This window comes from Hyperoodon ampullatus (assembly GCF_949752795.1).
Source record: "Hyperoodon ampullatus genome assembly, chromosome: 12".
Lineage (NCBI taxonomy): Eukaryota > Metazoa > Chordata > Mammalia > Artiodactyla > Ziphiidae > Hyperoodon > Hyperoodon ampullatus.
In genome coordinates, this window is record NC_136925.1 from 58,521,321 (window position 1) to 58,534,243 (window position 12,923).

Here is a 12,923-nt window from a genome sequence, read left to right on the forward strand (position 1 = left end):
CTGGCTTTGTCAAATGGGTGTGAACTGTTTACATGAATAATCTCACTTAATTAGAGACCTAGACCCGGAGGACTCATAGTTATTCCAAGTATGAACTTGCTGGACTTCCACTTGACTGCTGCTTTGTTTCAGTAGGTGGAGCCACTCTCCCTCATTAGAATAAAGTAAACAGATTTAACTCAATTATAAATAGAAAAAAATATGTGCTCTCCGTCACTGAGAGTTGCACAGAGTGACGACTGGCTCGAGACCTTGCGTGCAGCGGTGAGCAGTGCTGGAGCATGAGTTCCAAACCAAAATCCATAGGGATCATCGGAGCTCCTTTCTCAAAGGGCCAGGTGAGTAAAAACCCTGGCTTTGAATAACCGGAATTTATGAGAAAGTTTCGAACTTCAAAATTAGTAAGGTGTTAATGTCTAGTTAGTTAAATTCCCTGATACAACCGGACCTGAAATCTATATTTTAAAGTCCTCTCACCATTTTGCATCATTGTATAATTATGGTCACAAATCCATTTATTCTTATGGCTCCTAATCTCAGCCACAGCTAATTTTATTTAAATCTGCTGAATTTTTCCTCATATTTTTTAAGAGAAAATGTTTTTATTTGAATGGAAATAGACTATTTCTGCATTGTAGCTACTCATTTAGATTTCCGTGCTCTTGTTGCTTTTGGTGTTACTGTGTATATGTAGAAGGAGGTAGAATTTTAAGAAAACGCATTTGTTTAGTTATGTAATTAACACCTAGAAAAATTTCATAGACAGGCAGCAACCTTTAGAATTTAAAAATGTGGATAACCTAAACATGTGGATAACCTAAACCCACCTGCAAGTTGACCACATTGAAAGGACTAAAGAATTTATCAAACTCCCAGATTCCAAAACATGCCAGCAACACGTAAATATAGTCTTCTTTTTTTCTGCCCAGGCACACTCATTCTGGTAAATCCAATGAGATTACAGATATCTTTGACTCCTGTAAGCGTCTGTGCTAAAAGAGGGGGGATGTGGAAGAACAAAAAACAGAAATAAACAAGATAGAGTGTGAATTGACACCTTCCCAGGCTGATTTTTTTGTGGTTGTGGTTGTTTTAAATGGGGTTTCTCAGGTTTCTTAGAACTTTCTCTTTGCCCTCCTGAGCAATGTATTTCTTCTCTTAGTTTTGAACTCTTGCTTTGCACTCTGGCTTTTTTATTACAAAACAAATTGGGACAGGTCGGAGGTTAGAGATGCAAACTGCATTTGGACTGTCAGTCAATACTGCTTCACTTTCCCTGGAAATCTTTCAAAGGTCTCTCCTGAAACACAGGGACAATTTGCTGACAAAGAAGTGTTTCTTTTAATGCTGGGGGTAATTGCAAAATCCACAATGTGTTCACCTATTCTTGGGACAGGTTCTAACAAAGATAGCACTGAAATAACTGATAAAAAAAAGAAGGAACGGGCTTCCCTGGTGGCTCAGTGGTTGAGAGTCTGCCTGCCCACGCGGGGGACAAGGGTTCGTGCCCCAGTCCGGGAGGATCCCATGTGCCCCGGAGCGGCTGGTCCCGTGAGCCATGGCCGTTGAGCCTGCACGTCTGGAGCCTGTGCTCCGCAGTGGGAGAGGCCACACAGTGAGAGGCCTGCGTACCGCAAAAAAAAAAAAAAAAAAAAAAAAAAAAAAAAAAAAGAAGGAAGGAAAGAAGAGAGGAGGGAAGAAGGAAGGGAGGAAAAGGCTTGAATATGCTCTGACCCCTAGACCTCAGCAGAAGGCCAAATGCCGATAATAACAGCCACTCTAGGGGATAATATTTTGAAATATAGCCAGATGCATTTTCCATTCTCCATAATTCTTCCTTCCTGCCTTCTACAGCTCTTCCTTATTAAAACATGGCCCCATGAGAATGAAGCTTATTGTCTCGTGATAGTAAGAACTCAGAGAGAGAGATTTTTCTACACTAAGCCATAGCATAGAAGGGAAAAAAATGGCCAACATATAAATTTCTGTCCTCACTTAAAGGAGGTAAAATTGGATAAATAGGCAAAAGAGAGGATTAAAGGGCTAGAAGGTTGAATCTGAAAAAGGACTCCATTCCTTTGCAGGGCAGTGGTTAAGGGGAGGAGGTGGTGGCAAAGAATGAAGTAGGTATTATATTTATTTTACTGTTGAGTTAACTAAGGCTCAGAGAGATTTGAGAATTTGCTCAAGGTCACACAGCTTTGACTGTGTAATTCCAGACAGGACTGTGTGATACCAAAGCCTGTGCTCCTGACCTGCACTGGTGCAAATTTAAATCTACAGCGGACCTTAAGAGTTGCGGTCAGTTAGGGAATGGAGCCCAGCTTCAAAGTCAGTAGAGCTAACAAAGAACAATGAGAAAAGACCAATCATTAGAAGCAGTTTGAATCAGACAAAAAAAAAAAAAAAAAAAAGCTAAGAAGTGTCACTCTGTGAAATTGATCGACTGTGATATTGTAATAAATATACAGCCAGGCATCCATATCTGCGGGTTCTGTATCTGGAATATCTTTATGTCATTTTATGCAAGGGACTTGAGCATCCGTGCAGGGGGCAGGGGATAGCGGGGAGTACGGGTGGGGGGATGGGGAGGTGGTGGGGTAGGGTGGGTGTCCTGGAACCAATCCTCTACAGACACTGAGGAAGGACTTTCGTATCAACTAAGGGGTGTATAAGATTTTTTTTTTTTATAATTCTTAAAGTTCAGAATGGTGTTATTTTATTATTTTTTAAATTTTTATTGAAATATAGTTGATTTACAATGTTGTGTTAGTTTTGAGGGTACAGCAAAGTGATTCAGTTTTATATATGTACATAAATTTTAAATTCTTTTCTATTATAGGTTATTACAAGATGTTGAGTATAGTTTCCTGTGCTATACAGTAGGTGCTTGTTGGTTATCTATTTTATATAGAGTAGTGTGTATATTTTAATCCTAATTTATCCCCTCCTCCATCTCCCCTTTGGTAAACATAAGTTTGTTTTGTAGGTCTGTGAGTCTATTTCTGTTTTGTAAATAAGTTCATTTGTAAGGGGTGTATGAGATTTGTTCTAAAGTTTGAAAGGGAGAGGGAAAAAGGGCAGGGAGTTTTATCAAATTGACAATTTTTGAGCATCTACTAAGTGTCAGCTCCATACTACAAAATACAGTGCTGGAAGTGTAGAAAAAACTGGACTGAAATCTAATAATGGAGAAAAGACAAAAACAAACACAAAACCAAGGCAAATTTTGAGCCAAGTAGCATGCTGTTGGAGTTTAAAGAAGGAGAAATTGTGTCTACTTGAGAGGGGGTGGGAGTCATACATAAAAGGAGTGGCGTGAAGGAGCAAATATGTCCAGCTGAGTGTGGGGCATCCCTGGCTGCCAGGGACAGGAATTTGACAAGGAGGATTTGCCTGGCAAATGACTTGCCAGGGCAAGTCATCCGGTAATTTGAGTTGGGAAGAAATATCTACTTAGTTTGGTGCCACAGCACAATCCTGGGGATAGATCCACCTGTCTTTTGGCACACCTTCTCCCCTGAGAACACAAAGTAACCTCCTGTATTGAAAAGGCTTGTTGGAAATTAGAATCAGAGAGACACATGCAAGAACCGGTTCTTTAGATGGCTAATCTGCCAGGAGGCTGAAGAAGACTTACAGCCGGGAAGAGGCGTGTTAGCTTCCTTGAGCAAAGGAAGAATTGTGCCAACTGTGCTTAAGCAGCTCAAAACTTAAAATACCGGGTTAGTTTTGTGGTTTCAGCTCCCGGGTGATGATTTTCCCTGCTGCCTGCTTTCTCCCCAAGAGCCCTAACTTACGACCGTGAGGACCTGCAAGTAGGTCTTTCTCATGCCAGACTCTTTTTTTTTTCCTTATGTTTTTACTCAAGCTGTTCCCCTGCTTTGCAAAGTTTCTCTATCACCCTATCTATTTTCCTGAACACCTACTCATGTTGCAGGACTCAGCAGAAATATCAGCCTACTCCACGCAGACTTCTCTGACACACTCTGCCCCTGGCGGAGTTAGGATCATCCTGTTTTTGTGGTTATGAATCTTGTTATCTGCGTTGAAGCAAGTCTCTACTGTAATTGGGATTGCATATCCAAATCCCCTATTAGCTTGTTAGTTACTCAAAGACGAAAGCCCTCTCCTTTTAATCACTGTATCTCCATCTCTCAGAGTGCTTTTGTACAAAATATGTGTTCATTGTGCTGGTAACACGGTGTGATGGAGAAGAGGAGATGCAAGTTTTGGAATCTAAAGAATGTGGATGTGAACTAAGGCTCTCCCACTTGTTAGGAAAGTTATATAATCTTTCTGATCCTGGATCTTCATATTTGACATAGGGGTAATTCAATCTACCTTGCCACGATGATTAAATGAGATCATGTAAATTCCTGACTCTGTAGGTATTCAAAAATTGATACTCTTCAATTGATTAATGAAAAGGGTTCTTTTGTGGGCATCAGATGGTCATGATAATGTCTGAATTACTCTATTTTTTAATTGCTCAGCCACGAGGAGGGGTAGAAGAAGGCCCTACAGTATTGAGGAAGGCTGGTCTGCTTGAGAAACTTAAAGAACTAGGTAATTTAAAAAAATTAATTAATTACTTTTTATTGAAGTACAGTTAATGTACAATATTATATGTTACATATATGTACAATATAATGCTTCACATTTTTAAAGGTTATACTCCACTTACAGTTATGATAAAATGTTGGCTTATATTTCCTGTGTTGTACAATATATCCTTGTAGCTTATTTTGTACATAATAGTTCGTTACTCTTAATCCCTTACCCTTATATTGCCCCTTTCCACTGGTAACCACTAGTTTGAGCAAGGTAATTTTTAACTTGAAAGATCAGCCTGATTTTCTTCTCACTCTGAAGGAAGGACCAGGCTCCTGCTAAAAGAGGGTGTGTCTGGAGTGACATTTATACCACAGAATTGCAGCATTGGCTATAACCTTAGAAGTACATCCTATAAAAAAAGCAGCGATGGGGAGCATGCTCAGTAAATACTGTTGGATGAATATCCTCACTCAGATATTTTGTCTTTCCAGCCAGACTCTTGTATAAAAGAATGTGTGTGTGCAAGAACTGGGGGTGGGTGGTAGGGGAGTCAGGGGAATTGAAAACGAAAAGCCAAGGGCAGCAGGAAGTACACTACTAGCAAGAGGACCCCTATTTGTGAAAGGAAAGAAAATACGACAGTTATATAATAATAATAGTACCTAGTGTTTGCATGGTGTGTATATGTGTGTATGTGTGCACATATACATATACATACATATATACGAGCATGCAAATGCAAAGTGATATAATTTTAAAAATATGGGCGAAAGTAAACGTCATCTTTATATTTAAAACTCTGATGAAGTGTTGGGGAGGATATGGAGCAACTGGAACCCTCGTGTATTTCTGGTGGGAATGCATAATGATACAGCCACTTTGGAAAGCACTTTGGCAGTTTCTTAAATAAACATACATTTACCTCTTGGCCCAGCAAACCTTCTCCTAGATATTTACCCAAGAGAAGTGAAAACATATACTATAAACACTACTACCTGAATGTTTGTAGCAATATTATTTATAAAAGCCAAGAAATGGAAACGAAATGCCTATCAACCGGTGAACGGATAAACAAAAAGTGGTACATCCATACTGTGGGATAGTACTCAACAATAAAAAGGAACAGACTGCTGACATAGGCAAGAACATGGATGAATGGCAAAGACATCATGCTGAGTGAAAGAGGCCAGACACAAAAGACTACCAACTGTATGATTTGTATGAAATTTTAGAAAAGACGAAAGCATAGCAAGACAAAGATCAGTAGTTGCCTGAGGGTGGGGCAGGGATTGACCATAAAGGGGCACGAGGGAATTTAGGGGGTGATGAAAATATTCTAAATCGTGATTATGGTGATGGTTGCAAGACTGTAGATATTTCTGGTTGACCTGTACATTTAAAGTGAGTGAATTTTAATGAATAACAATTATACCTCATAAAGCCAAAAAAAAAAAAAAAAAAAAGACCCCAAGAGAGAACAGAAGGCTTGGGGAAATGGACTAGACTAGTCCGTCTGTTAACAAGCATAATTTGGTCGTATTTTATATCAGGTTGAATCTCTTGAAGGTGTTAGTGAATTATGGATACACACAGACATTTAATGACTATAGCGTACAATGACTGGTTAGTTCAGAACACTGTACTTATATCACATGAAGTTCTGCAAATTGAAGCCTAAACAGGGCCTTTTAGGGAGTGACCTAGGTCCTTAGAAACTTTGGGCTAGCTGCAATTTCTTTATTAAAGAAGTATAATAATAGAGCTTTTATTTCCTGACCTCACAAAAGCTTTAAAGCTCGTTGCTAATCATACATTCTTATTTAATTCAGACAGTACCACTATGAGGCAGGTACGACGGACAGAGCAGGGAGCTGAGCTGCTTCAGCTGGTGACAGATTGGACTGAAACCACAGGCTGTTAATATAGTGTAAGAAAATTTAGAAAATATTGGTGTATTTTCTTCTGGGCATAAATATATATGTATACATATTCTTTTAAAAACAATTTCTTCATTACATATACAAAACACGTTTATTGTAGAAAAGTAGACAGCACATAAACAGAGACAGAGACCAAGACAGTGATGCCACCCATTAAGCTCAAACCAGCTTATCACTGTTACACTTTCGTGTCTAGCCTAACTGGCTCGATTCAAGAAGTATCGATATTTGCAGAGAACCCAGGATACAGCAGGAACGGGTGTACAGCAAAGGTGGGATGATGCTGTCAGGCAACAGTGGACAAGGTTTTTACCTTCACAAGTTTTTACAGCCATTCCGGACTTTTTTTTTTTTTGCAAATACACCTATTTGGTAAAATTGGAATCATCCTACAGGCTGTTTTGTAATCTCTTTTTTTACTTAGTAACCTGAAACTTTTAATTTTAATTATAGAGTGTGATGTGAAAGATTATGGGGCCCTGACCTTTGCTGATGTCCCTAATGACAGTCCCTTTCAAATCGTGAAGAATCCAAGGTCTGTGGGAAAAGCAACTGAACAGCTGGCTGATGTGGTGGCAGAAATCAAGAGGAACGGAAGGACCAGTCTTGTACTGGGCGGAGACCACAGGTCTTTTTTAATGATTATCTCTATGGAAGTCAGGCACAAATACTGTAAAGGAAGTATCACCAAAACCATGAGAAGAGATAAAATAAGGAAGGGAGAGCATTGATCAATATTTTATACCAAATTTTCTGTCTTTTTTCTTTTAATTTTATTGGTTACTACTTTATTTTGGAGACATAAATTTAGCTCTGTTTGAAGGCTTGCATTATCTTTATAACAGCAGAAAATACATGACATATGAATGGATTTAGGCAAAATATTCAGGCTTACATTTCTAAATAAATGAACACTGAGGAAATTCATAGTCAGCTTATTGTACTTGATTACTGATAATAGAAACAACTCATTTAGGTCAACAACTAAAGCATGTGTTTCCCATTATAAAAGTTAATAATTGTAAAAATTTTGAAACACACACTCATATATAAAAGGGAAAAAACAATGGCAGTTGTAATTCTCTAACAACTGTTTCTACTGGAATTTTGAAAATCTGGCATACTTCCTTTCTGCCATAATTTTTTCCTTGTGTATGATTTTAACAATTGTGTATTATCCTGTTTTGTTCTTAATCTACACTACAAATTTCCTTATGTTACTTCATGATATATATAAGCATAATTGTTTATTGTTGCTTAATTTTTCATCAAAGTATGATATCACTATATATATCCATATTTTCAGATATTCAGGTTATTTTCAAATTTTCACCATTATAAATAGTGTGGCAAAGATAATTTTTGCGTGCAAGTCTTTCCATGTTTACTCTCAAGGTCCCACGATATGTTATCAGAAGAAGTATAATTAGATAAAAAGTACAAACATTACAATAGCTCTTGATGCAAGAGTCAGTTACTTCATCCTCCTCCGTTTTCTCCCCTAAAGCCAAAGTGTTACCAGGGCTTCTGTGACAAAACTGCCATTGAGAAACTGGAGCTCACTTTCTTTTTTAAGTGGAAAAATTTGTAAGTGGAAATTTTAAGAGTGGCAAATGGCCAAAGGAAAAGAAACCTGTAGGAAAAGACAAACATCAAGCTGAATCATCAATACCTGAACATCAAGAAACGACTGCTTCCACTTTGAGAATCTGAAAGTTCACGATTCTCTGGAGGATTCCTGAACATTCACAAGTGGGAGAATGCAAGCACTGCATGGCAAATCCTGATCTTTTAACCTTTGTGTAAGATATTACTTAGCATTTTCATTCCGGCAAGTTTTCTGGAGCTTGGAATATTTGAGATGAACTTTGAGGGTTCTGGATCTGGCTAAAAGCGGGTCCTTAAATATATAGCAGGAGACTAGAAAGTTCCAGCAGAGGATCTGAGTGAGTGAGCTCCCAGGATACACTGGCTGAAGTGGATGTAAGGACTTCTGAGTGATGCTCCCCTATTGTAAAAGAATTGGATTTTAAGAAAAATGGAAGGACTCTTATGACTCCAAGTCATAATTCACTTGGGAGACTTAGTATTTACCAAGAGAGATGAGAGTACAGAAAATGAGCCTGATTTAACCCTGAGAGTTGAGTGGTGTCTCATGCTAAAAAATTTCTTGTGTGGCTACTGTCTTTTCACACAGTTAATTTTTAGTTAAACTATAATTTGCAATTTTATTAGAAGGTGGTTTTGAAAAAAATTACAAATTTATTAGTAATGCCATTGAAGTGAATAAATAGAACTTGTTAGTAAATATTAAGTATAAGCTATACTTTCTCTACTGTTGTAATTGTTTAATTGGCATCTCGTTTAAAACCTCTCAGAAATATTAGCCACTTTGACTTAAAGGAAAATCAGGTGAGGATATTGCATTTATGATATGATGTATGTAATAATACTGCAAGCCTGATGTCCATACAAACTTCTTTTCCTCTAAAGTTTGGCAATTGGCAGCATCTCTGGCCATGCCAGGGTCCACCCAGATCTCTGTGTCATTTGGGTGGATGCTCACACCGACATCAACACTCCACTGACAACCACAACAGGGAACTTACATGGACAACCTGTATCTTTCCTCCTGAAGGAACTAAAGGGAAAGGTAAACAGCTCGTTGGTATTTTGTTACAAAAGAATTATCTTTAGCAGAAGTTCAGGAGGCGGAAGGGAAGTAAGAACCCCTGTGCCATCTTCTTGATTAATTTCTCAAAGCCTTTTCTGGGCAGCCAATAAGCAATGGGTGAGCGGATAGAGGTGGTGAGGCTCTGTACCTCTACCTTATTTGATAGTTTGCAAACTGATTTCATATGTAGCTTCCCTTTTGATTCTTAAACTACCCTTTTTAGTAGGTGGGGCAGAGAGGAATCCTCTATAAGCAAGTTAACAGAGGTTCAGAGGTAAACAGACATACCAAATGTGCAGCAAGGACCAGAACTGGTCTCCTGGCACCTCCTCCTTCTACTACAAACCCCATAGCCAGCCTCTCATTCTTACCAAGTGTCCCCTCCACATCATAGGGCCCTTTCAAACATGGAGTTTTAAAATGAGGATTATGGTGGTTTATTATTTAACATCTTTACTATGAGAAACATATATCTAAACCACAAGAGGAAGAACTACCTCCTCCTTGGAAACTTCTTTTCTAAAAGACATTAAGATGAAATTCCAGAATAAGATTTAACATTGTGGTTCATAATTTTATTGATATGCTGTAGCATATCAATAAAACAATTTTTATTGATTCAACCGTAGCAAATTGGCCGTTGTGATGATAGTTGGGGATCAAAACCTCCTTAACGTTAAATGTCGGCAACAATGTTTTCTGAACAGATGACCAAAGTGATAGGCTTGTAAAATGCGTAGCTAGCTCATGGGAACAGCCAAGCTTGGCTCCAGGACATCTGAAGATATGGTCAAACCAAAGGTCTGATCGAAAATTTCCCTTAGCCACTCTCAACCACCCTCTGGATTAAGTCTTTACTGAGAAAGAGAAGAAAAGAAGGAAGCTATGAAAGTAATGGAAGCACGCTGATTTCTTTACAGAAGAGTTCCAGGAAAGCAGGGCGGAGTGGAAATGGGGCGCAGGGCAGGTAAACGCTGACAAGTGATTCAGGTTAGGTGTGGGCCACAGGGTGAAGCTGGGTAAGGCCAAAGCAAACAAGGGTAGCACAGGCGGGCAGGCACTTCATTCTTAATTTTGTATTATATTTTAATGATTTCCCTGAGATTTATGTTCTAAACAAGATACACGCAATCTACCAAGTGTCCTTAACTTTCAATGTAAGATTTGCTCAAGAGAAGCATATATAACCCAATGGAACCATTGCAATTCTAGATTCCCGATGTCCCAGGATTCTCCTGGGTGACTCCCTGCCTATCTGCCAAAGATATTGTGTATATCGGCCTGAGAGACGTGGACCCTGGGGAACAGTAAGTTTATTCCTTGATGTGACTTATCTTCCTTTTTGTCCTTTCTCTTGCTAGGCGTGCTGATCGAGCCGATGAGAAAAAATTATTTTCAGCACCAAGTCTATATATCTATATCTACACATATTTATATGTATACACGTACATACATGTATGTGTATGTATTCAGGTGATTTTTACCTTGACTTGCTATTTAGAAATATATTGATATATATATACAGTTCACCAAAGTTAAATATTTTTTTAATCTCACCACACTGATCTTTTCTTTAAAAGGAAACAAGAGGGCATAGGGTCAGCCTCCTTATAAATTGTAGATTAATATATCCTCTTTCATAGCTACATTTTGAAAATTCTGGGAATTAAATACTTTTCAATGACTGAAGTGGATAAACTGGGAATTGGCAAGGTGATGGAAGAAGCATTCAGCTATCTACTAGGAAGGTATGATACTTTGTGTGTATGTGTGTTTCTATGTGTGTAACATAAATATTATGAAAATGACTTGCTACTGACACTGGTCAATGTAACTTATTAATAAAGCCAGTAAGTACAATCATGGAACTTCACTGGGTTGTTACTTTTTATAAAGCAAAGTAAGAACTGTATTTTTCTACAAAATATTAAACCACCAACTTTAAACTGAATTCCTTTCCCACCTCTTAAAAGAAAGAAAAGGCCAATTCATTTGAGCTTTGATGTTGATGGACTGGACCCATCTTTCACACCAGCTACTGGCACACCAGTCCAGGGAGGTCTGTCTTACAGAGAAGGTCTCTACATCACAGAAGAAATTTACAAAACAGGTATGTAAAAATCGGAGTGAATAAAGAAGGAAGTGTACACCCGGCCAGTATATATTGATACCTCCCAAATCTGAAAATCGAGCCCCAACAGACACTTCCTAAATGTCCACTGCATGATGCAATGACTGAAATGTTTTCAGTTGTTACACCTCTTTCTATTCCCAGATAATATTTCAAGTCAGTCTGTACTAAATTTAAAATGTCAACTATTTAATAAATTACATTATTTCCATTTGTTGTTGTAGGGCTACTGTCAGGATTAGATATAATGGAAGTGAATCCATCTCTGGGGAAGACACCAGAAGAAGTAACTCGGACAGTGAACACAGCAGTAGCAATAACCTTGGCTTGTTTTGGAGTTGCTCGGGAGGGTAACCATAAGCCTATTGATTACCTTAACCCGCCTAAGTAAACATGGAAACGTCATATAAAAATCTCACAGTTAATGACATAATTAGCAAATCGACTAGTTTAGTTAAACTCCTAGTTATCCTCCCAAAGGTTTGGTCTTTCAGAAAAATGTTTTGTCTTGGTAAAAGTTAGTATAATTAGTATAAACTGTATCAATTCCCTCTGGGCATGAAATTCAAGATATGGAAATGCTAACTTTTGTGAAATTAAAAAGCTTACATTCCCATTTTGGCAAAAGCCTTATCGTTAGAGAAATACACATTCATTTCCAAATAAAAATGTGCTGGCATTAAAAATAAACACCTATATCAGCCCCCGCACATAGAGTGGAACTCTTGGTTTCAGGAGATAAAGCTACCCAACCTGAAAAGGGACCATATTTCCATGTTGTTCAAAGCTGTAATCCCTAGAAACTTCTTTTATCTTTATTCTTTGTAAGATTCTGTCACTGCTACACAGGTTTCTAAATACATGCAAAACACACACACACAGACATAGATACACACACATCCTGCTTAAGACTACTATAAATATTAAAAAGCCACAGTGAAATCATTAGCCCCAAAACACTGTAAGACCTTGGTGAAGTTATTTAAACTCTCTGGCTCTGGTTCCTTCATCTATAAAATGAGCAATCATAAGGCTTGGGCAATCTCCAACTTCATTATTGTTAGATGACCATGTTTTACTTTTTTTAAGCCTCAAACATGATATTGGGTGATATTTTAAGTATGACTGCTATTCTGATGATAGTCTTTTGGGAAAGAGGAAAGAAATCAAACTACTGTTTTATTTTTAAGATATGTTAATTCAGATTTGAATTTCACCTAAAATTATTTGTGGCTTCCAAATGCCCCCACCTTTCACTCATTGCAATTACAGTGTGTCTCATTTGTTGAACTCCTAAACATCCTAAAAACTCAGCTCGGCTGTTATATAGTGAAGGAAGTGGAAAAATAAATTAGAATAAACTATAATCAAAACAAGGGAAGCAAACTCTTCCCCTTTCCTCTAACTTACATAGAACTCAAAGTGGACTGTAATGAAGCAGGCTCTGTTAAAGAATTTTTACTGTCGTTCTTGTTATAATTGCTTTATGTGTTAAAAAGCCTCTACCATCTGATTTTTTGCCTGCAACCCAGAATTTTAAACCTGTTGACACTATGGACTTTGTAGAATAAATATTTTACTGAATGACTTTTAGGTAAGAGCAATTATAATGGATCTTACT

General features: G+C 38.0%; 1 protein-coding gene across 1 annotated transcript; it reads left to right on the forward strand.

Annotated features, from left to right (window-relative positions):
- Positions 1-238: 238 nt before the first annotated feature.
- Positions 239-12,284, forward strand: ARG1 (arginase 1). Its single transcript, XM_079716083.1, has 8 exons — positions 239-338; positions 4,497-4,569; positions 6,951-7,125; positions 8,991-9,150; positions 10,384-10,478; positions 10,815-10,919; positions 11,145-11,281; positions 11,527-12,284. Exons 1-8 carry the CDS (start codon positions 282-284, stop codon positions 11,691-11,693), a joined length of 969 nt encoding a protein of 322 aa, XP_079572209.1. The 5' UTR covers positions 239-281; the 3' UTR covers positions 11,694-12,284.
- Positions 12,285-12,923: the final 639 nt, after the last annotated feature.

Bases quoted from the DNA above. Each gene is read 5' to 3' on its own strand.
- ARG1 (XM_079716083.1), top strand. From the start codon at position 282: ATGAGTTCCAAACCAAAATCCATAGGGATCATCGGAGCTCCTTTCTCA. The intron at 4,570-6,950 runs GTAATTTAAAAA...TTTTAATTATAG, and splicing joins TGAGAAACTTAAAGAACTAG to AGTGTGATGTGAAAGATTAT. The intron at 7,126-8,990 runs GTCTTTTTTAAT...TTTCCTCTAAAG, and splicing joins GTACTGGGCGGAGACCACAG to TTTGGCAATTGGCAGCATCT.